The sequence below is a fragment of the Poecilia reticulata genome, linkage group LG11, assembly GCF_000633615.1.
Source record: "Poecilia reticulata strain Guanapo linkage group LG11, Guppy_female_1.0+MT, whole genome shotgun sequence".
Taxonomy (NCBI): domain Eukaryota; kingdom Metazoa; phylum Chordata; class Actinopteri; order Cyprinodontiformes; family Poeciliidae; genus Poecilia; species Poecilia reticulata.
Genome location: NC_024341.1, coordinates 1763664 through 1771849, shown reverse-complemented (window position 1 = coordinate 1771849; position 8186 = coordinate 1763664). Strand labels below are relative to the sequence as shown.

The 8186-nt window shown below is 39.8% G+C and overlaps 1 protein-coding gene across 1 annotated transcript; it reads left to right on the top strand.

Moving 5' to 3' along the window:
- Positions 1-1750: 1750 nt before the first annotated feature.
- rpl15 (ribosomal protein L15) lies at positions 1751-5407 on the top strand. Its single transcript, XM_008421271.2, has 3 exons — positions 1751-1968; positions 2059-2195; positions 5045-5407. Exons 1-3 carry the CDS (start codon positions 1797-1799, stop codon positions 5348-5350), a joined length of 615 nt encoding a protein of 204 aa, XP_008419493.1. The 5' UTR covers positions 1751-1796; the 3' UTR covers positions 5351-5407.
- The last annotated feature ends 2779 nt before the right edge of the window (positions 5408-8186 follow it).

Below are 8186 nucleotides of genomic sequence, written 5' to 3'. Positions count from 1 at the left end.
TATGAATAATTGAAAAACCACATTTCCCATGAGCACCGGAAAGGAAACGTACTGTCATAAAGCATGCTGGGTAAAATCCCTCTCTCTTTCCGGCTGGTACGCCATCAAGTAAGCTAGAATTCCCATACTTCTGAAGCAAACACAATCCACAAAAATCATTGTTTATACAGATTCATCTGCTGGTCCAACTTAGGGGATAGATGCGGATGTTCGTTATCGTCTTTACATCTCGGCTATTTTGTGATAAATATTGTGAATTCTGTGATTAAAGTCTTAGTTTAGTTGGACGTGCATACTGGTAGACCGCTAGCCATTAGCATTTCTGTTGCTGAAGCGCTAGGTGCAGGATTTATTTAAATACAAAACATTTGAGTTATACCCTGACTTTGTTGTCTTTTGATCGGTTATAGTTTGTGGCGCAGTGTTCTAAATATTAACCTCGAGAGAGGTGGTGGCGCTAAGCTAAGCGGCTAACACTGCTGCTTTATTTGTAGCATGTAGTTGAACGTGAATAAGTTATCCATTGGCGATAGAACACATTGACTCGGTGATTGATGTTCGTTAGGTACTTCATATTTGACATGTCTGTATGGCTTTGTGCGTTAAGGTGTGTACAGGTCCTTCTAAAAAATTAGCATATTGTGATAAAGTTCATTATTTTCCATAATGTAATGATAAAAATTAAACTCATATATTTTAGATTCATTGCACACCAACTGAAATATTTCAGGTCTTTTATTGTTTTAATGCTGATGATTTTGGCATACAGCTCATAAAAACCCAAAATCCCTGTCTCATAAAATTAGCATATCATGAAAAGGTTCTGAACAATCAGTTAACCTCATCATCTGAATCAACAAAGTAACTCTAAACACCTGCAAAAGATTCCTGAGGCTTTTAAAAACTCCCAGCCTGGTTCATTACTCAAAACCGCAATCATGGGTAAGACTGCTGACCTGACTGCTGTCCAGAAGGCCATCATTGACACCCTCAAGCAAGAGGGTAAGACACAGAAAGACATTTCTGAATGAATAGGATGTTCCCAGAGTGCTGTATCAAGGCACCTCAATGGGAAAGAAAAAGTGTGGCAGAAAATGCTGCACGAGAAGAGATGACCGGACCCTGAGGAAGATTGTGGAGAAGGGCCGATTCCAGACCTTGGGGGACCTGAGGAAKCTGTGGGATATTGTGAAGAGAAAGTTGAGAGACGCAAGACCCAAAACTCTGGATGAGCTTAAGGCTATGGAAGCATCCTGGGCTCCATRACACCTCAGCAGGGCCACAGGCTGATWGYCTCCATGCYGCATTGAAGGCTGCAAAAGGATTCCTGACCAAGTATTGAGTGCATAACTGGACATAATTATTTGAAGGTTGACATTTTTGGTATTAAAACACATTTCTTTTATTGGTCGGATGAAATATGCTAATTTTTTGAGACAGGAATTTTGGGTTTTCATGAGCTGTATGCCAAAATTATCAGTATTAAAACAATAAAAGACCTGAAATATTTCAGTTGGTGTGCAATGAATCTAAAATATATGACAGTTTAATTTTTATCATTACATTATGGACAATAAATAACTTTATCACAATATGCTAATTTTTTTGAGAAGGACCTGTATAAAAAGAATGAGCCATGTTGTGAGGAATCTGTATGAAGCCATGTGTAGTCCCAGGCTTCAGAATGATTGACCAGTGAACAGCCAGTCTGATTTCTTTGGAACTCATTAAGCTGCCATGTGGAAAGCTCTGAGTTGACATTGTCTGAAATATTTCTCTCCTTCAGGTAAGTCAACATGGGAGCCTACAGGTATATGCAGGAGTTGTGGCGCAAGAAGCAGTCCGATGTGATGCGTTTCCTGCTCCGCGTTCGCTGCTGGCAGTACCGTCAGCTGTCCAACCTCCATCGGGCCCCCAGACCCACCAGGCCTGACAAGGCTCGCAGGCTGGGCTACAAAGCCAAGCAGGGTGGGTACTTCCTCATGGACTTAATGGGGAGCAGTTCAGTGCACCGCTCATCATCGGTGCTAGCTTTAACTATTGTCTGTTTTCATTCAGGCTACGTCATTTACCGCGTCAGAGTGCGCCGTGGTGGCCGCAAACGCCCCGTCCCTAAGGGAGCGACCTATGGCAAGCCGGTTCATCATGGTGTGAACCAGCTCAAATTCGCCCGCAGTTTGCAGTCCACTGCTGAGGTATGAGAACAAGCTGCATTTCACCAACCTGGTCCCAACTATCAGTCCAGCGTCGTGTTGAAACGACACTTTGACATGGAATAGATGTCTAGTTCTATAATTTCCATTTGATTAAACATGTTTTAGAGGTCTTGGTTAGCCCAAGAGAAAAACAGCTCTAATTCATCACAACTACTCCAGGCTCAACACTTTATAGCTATTTGACCTTTAACCCTGAAAGACCCAGACAAAAAATATATTTCAGCAAGTTAGGTGGTTTTGTGGAACAGTAGAGGTGAAAATGTGTTCAGATAGTTATTTATTTTTTTGTTTTTGTAAAGTTTTATGAAAATGTAATATTAAATATAGTGCAAAATTATTGAGGCATTTTGTACAAATATTGCTCAGAAATAAGAACTACACACATAAATCCGCCTTGATTTCTTTATCTTTGGACAATTCATGTGAAATGGATCTTATCTACACATCTTGAGGACATGTCTGCACATAAACGGTCAGTAATGGTCATCCTGCTGGTCCAACTTAGCCACTCTGTTAATATATTTAATGACTTTTGAGACTTTAAAAAAAAATGTCATCTGCAGGTCAGGCTTTCTAATAATTTGTGATCGACCAGAAAACTCCAATCGGTGCACATATTGACAAACATTGTAATGATCATCCAAAGATAAAGTGGAAATACATTTAGCTCCCTTGTGGTTCAGTGAACGTCCTGCTCAGTCCATGTGTCTCAGGCTGTGGTTTACTGTGACCCGGTGCTGGGACTTATCTGCAGATTCCCCATCTCCATAATTGAAGACTGAACAGTAAGGGGTGAAGTTCTCCAAGTTTGAGTTTAAAAAAAAAGGAAGAAGAGTCAACTTTTGGAAATAAATCATCTTTAGTTTGAATTGGAAATATTGTAATATTACAGCAGTGGGTCTTACAAGGTTAAACCTCATCAGTTGGTTTATTATAAAGCAGTCTATTGTTTAAAGTAAGTATTTATGGTGGGTCATGTACGCCACACGACCTAACCATTGAAACAAAGTGCAGAATGGAACTTGTTCAATTTATCCAACCAGGGAAGTAGAGACATGACTGATCATTTAAACTGTCCTGGAGAAACGCGTTAAATCTGCTGTTATATTTAAACAGTTCAATACATAACAATGAAGGTATTTACTGGTTATAACCTTTTATAAAAGATGACTGAAGTAGATGTCTCGCTTTAAAACCTGACAGGACGTCCTGCTCACTTCAACCTGGAACATCTCCAGTTCGTTTTTGTAGCTGAAATTTTTAACAGCCAAAAAAGATTCACCATTACCATTTGATCTAAATTCACAGGTTAGTTATAAATATACAAATAATATACAATAATAGAGCGGCAGTAACTCTTTGCACATTTAGCGTTGTCGCAGTATCATTCCATGCACCTTACATGTGGCTCTGCCTCTGCTGCTCTACATCTTACATGTATTCACATCTATTTGAAGCTTGTTTAATGTAACAACATTTAGAGGGTAAAGATGTGGTTAAGGACATTACAGTTAAAACTATGAACCAATAATATGAACGTTAAGTCACATTTAAGTGACTTTAGACTAATAGAAGTACTTAAACTGTAAAACCAGATGCATGAAACTTTCTACTTCTATAAAACCTTTTTGCTCAAATGGAAAATATTTCTTTTAGTAGAATGATTTTTGTGTGGGTGTGAGGTCACAGGTCAGCAACAGCAATAATCTTATTTATAATGCCCCTTTATGTTGAACTGAGATCTCAAAGGTCACATTCACATGCCAATGATGGCTACCTACTGTATAGTACTGTATAGTAGCCACAGCTGCCCTGGCAGGCTGACAGAAGCAGCCTGGGAATCAAACCAGCGACCCACTAATTTCTAATTTCATGCAGATCTTCCTGAATGATTTCACATGTCGGTTTCATAACTGATAGGTTGATATTTTGTAGTACTGTTGTGATAAGTGACAATAAGAACTATTTGATACTACTTTGGCACAGTTTCTTTGGTTTCAGCAACCACACACACACACACACACACACACACACATACTGCTGCTGAAAAACATTCCCATCTGTATGCTTCATTAGGACACCAGTCACATGAAGAAGTCTGATTTGTGTCACTAAAACTACAGTAACTGCATTTATTTACATTTTCAAATTATTTAGATTTATTGATACTTTACTGAACAGTTGGAGAAAATAGTAAAACTGACATTTTTGTTGTTGTTAAACATAATTAGAATTTATCGTGACAGAATTAAATCAGAGTTCTTATAATAAATTCATCACAATAAGATAAACAATGTGCCATGATGACCGCTACTCTGAGGGAAAAACATTAGGTTAAGATGAGCCGCATCTCTAAAACTGAGCAAAATATCAGCTTCAGTGTTTTTTTGTTTTTTTAGCTGATGCAGGTTGACCTGTAATGACCTCTGTCACTTATTCCTGATACAGTTACACAAACAGCAGCACAGCTGTCATGATCCTTGTAGAACTTCACTCTGGTATAAATATTTCCTCCCTGCTGGAAGAACCAGAGTTTGAACCCTCTGGGTTTTCTAAGCTTCTCAGTTTGTGTTGACAGTATTGGATGATCATCAGGTTAAGTGTTACTGACTTGAGTCTGTCCAGCTCAGAACTGCCCTCAGTAGGATGTTCTCTGGAAACTAACGCATCATTTTGATCCTTTTGATATAAAGTTAATTTACTGCAGTTTAGTGTCGCTTATCGGCCACAAAGCAGGAACATGTCAGGGTTTTAACTAAACTCTCATTCTGCATCTGCTTTTCCTGTGTTGGTAATTTTCCTGGACGGGTGTTTGGTTGTCCCCTCAGGAGCGCGCTGGTCGTCACTGTGGAGCGCTGCGAGTTCTTAACTCCTACTGGGTGGGCGAGGACTCCACCTACAAGTTCTTCGAGGTGATTCTGATCGACCCCTTCCACAAGGCCGTCAGACGCAACCCGGACACCCAGTGGATCACAAAGGCCGTGCACAAGCACAGGGAGATGCGCGGCCTGACCTCTGCAGGAAAGAAGAGCCGTGGCCTGGGCAAGGGCCACAAGTTCCACCTGACCATCGGAGGCTCTCGCCGCGCCGCCTGGAAGAGGCGCAACACCCTGCAGCTGCACCGCTACCGCTAGGCCATGTCACACACGTCTGTACATTAACCCGAATAAAAACAGTCCTTTTTATGGTCATTATGGTCACTACTGTCGTCTTTAACTTCTTAACTCTGAAACACTCAGCCTGGTTAGTGGGTGGGAGGAATAATAGGATGGAATAAAACAAAAAAATAAATTGTGAAAACCACTGAGGTCTAAGTGGGCATTACTAGTAAAATGAATGGAACTAATTTTAATCCAATAAAACATTTGTAACTGTTTTGTGGCATCCTAAAATCTGCCAAGACTAAATTTTTTATGGGTCGCCACTGCAGGTAGGAAGTTCTTACACTGGATAACAACCACAAATTATTTACATATATAACTAGCTTGTGTACAAAAATTCTACATATTTCTTACCAGTACTAGTAAATGTGTAGAAAGTCTAATTTGAATGCCCATGAATTTTAGCCACTGGTAGCTAGGCTATATGATGATTCTCATTTATATTGTCTGAGCAAAGAGTGACATCATAGAAACCATTCGATGTACCTGCATGCCAACAGGTTGTTTAGGAGTGGTGATGGCAGTAAACATGGAGTTGGTTTAAAACTGTTGGCTTTGGTCAGAAGGATGAGAATTTATTTTAACACCAAAACAGTTGAGAGAGTCTGGAAAAGTATGGTGGAGGATCAGTAATACTGTGGGACTGCTTCCATTCCAAATTTAAGGATAATTTTCAGCTCTGATACATGGAAGTTGCGCTATAATAAAAAGGTTATTTGTCCTTATACTTCAGAGAACTTAATCTCATGAGGAACAGCTGAAGTTATGAAGCTTACATTAACATACATTACATCTGCCTGTAAATCAACTGTTACCATGTGAACAGCAAACACTCGGCATGCTTCTTATTCATTTCCTGTCATTTTCTTTATCATGGCACAAACTACCCTCTAAAGTACAGTAGAAGGACACACACGTTAACAGCACCTTCTGTGCCAGAAAATGTTGGGAGTGCTGGAAACACTCCCAACTTGCAGAGACATCTGGCTCCACAACATCCCACCAAACATTCCCCTTCATCTCCTTCACATTCCTCTTCTTACTTTTTCTATTCTCACATTTGTTGCTGTTGTTTGAAACATGCAGGAACAGCCAACTAAGCTTTGAAACTAATTCATGTCTGAAATTCTTTTGAATATTTACCCTCAGTTATCATCCAAATTTCAAACCAAGTGTGAAGTGCAGTGGAATCCACTGGACTTGATGAAATGCTACACAAGTACAGGACATTCACCATCAATGCTGCCATAGCACTAATGGTGAACAAATAATAGTGTTTTCTAATAATCTTTAAATTTAATCTGAGTATTCTGATATACCTCACCTTTGTCAGACAATGTGGCAACAACTTTTGAATAATCTGCTCCTTTAAAAGAAAGAAAACGTTCTCAATACAACAAAAGAAAAAAGGTTGATCACAAATTGATGTTCTGGTTCATGGTGCTACTAGAACAAGCTGGACCTGCAGTGGAGTAGATCAGAAGACCAAGATGAAATTCACTTGAGAATGTGTTGAGATGCTCTCCATCAAATCTGCTGTTAAGTGATGAAGAATGAGCAACAAGATCTGCAGAAATGCAAAGCAGCTGGAGGAAAAGACCTGCAGCTGGATCTGCACTGAAGGTTGGTTCTACAAAGTATTGACTGACCAGGTGCGCAACACATTGTTTTAGAATTTTATTTAAAAAATAAAAACAGACATGGTATCATTTTCTTTGATTTAAATATTATGCACTGCTTCATGTTGGTCTGTGACACATCATTCCTAAACAACTTAAATCACAGAAAATACATGGATGTTTGTTATAGCGTGACAAAATTTGAAGAGGTTGAAAGAGTTTAGATACTTTGACCAGTTTTGGTAGAGCCCAGTGCTGTTCGTGTGTGTGTGTGTGTGTGTGTGTGTGTGTGTGTGTGTGTGTGTGTGTGTGTGTGTGTGCGTGCGTGCGTGCGTGCACGCATGCATGTGCGTGTGTGCGCACACGTGTGTGTGTGCATGTGTGTGTGTTCACCAGTAATTCCATGGATTTCCTCTCCTGCAGATCCCTTTCCAGAGGTGACCTTTCCCACTACTTTTATTTTAACCACAAATAATTGAATGTTTTTAGGTCATGATGACAAGACATTCCATGTCACAGCTAAAACAGCGCAGCCTTGAGGCCGACAGACTGAATCCCTGGGAATAAAGACAGGATGAGAATAATGGACATTCCAGCTGAACCTCCGTCCTCATTGTCTGCCCTTTACCGGATCTCCTGGGCCACACTGACCGCTAAATTGTTCTATCTATAATCCCTAAAAAAGAAGCCGGTGAACTTGAGCTGATCACTTCATCCAGATTTCATTGTAGCTATTTAGTTATTCAGATGGTTCATGCGGCCAAGAATCTCTTGGAGACGAGCCCAGCATGTCACACTGACCCGCAGGATTGACAGGGAGACAGGCGTCCATCTGGAAGACGACCGTACAACAACATGAGCATTAGATTATAAATCAAGTTTATTTGTATGGCAGCACATTTCATCAGCAAGGAAGTTCAGAATGCTTTACACCATTAAAACATCGTACAGTAAGCAATTATGAAACAAGGAATGGACATTACATTTAGTCAAATACCATCATCAAAATCATCAAGCAAATATACATCAAATAAATTAATTTGATGTATAATAATTTACAATACAGTAAAGTTTTTACTATCACTTTATTCTATTGGTTCCCAAGCAACAGCTGAGAAATAAAAGTTCTTTCACACTAAGTTACCCTGGAGAAATGGTCTGAGTTGGATGGGAGTTGGAACATTTCTGCA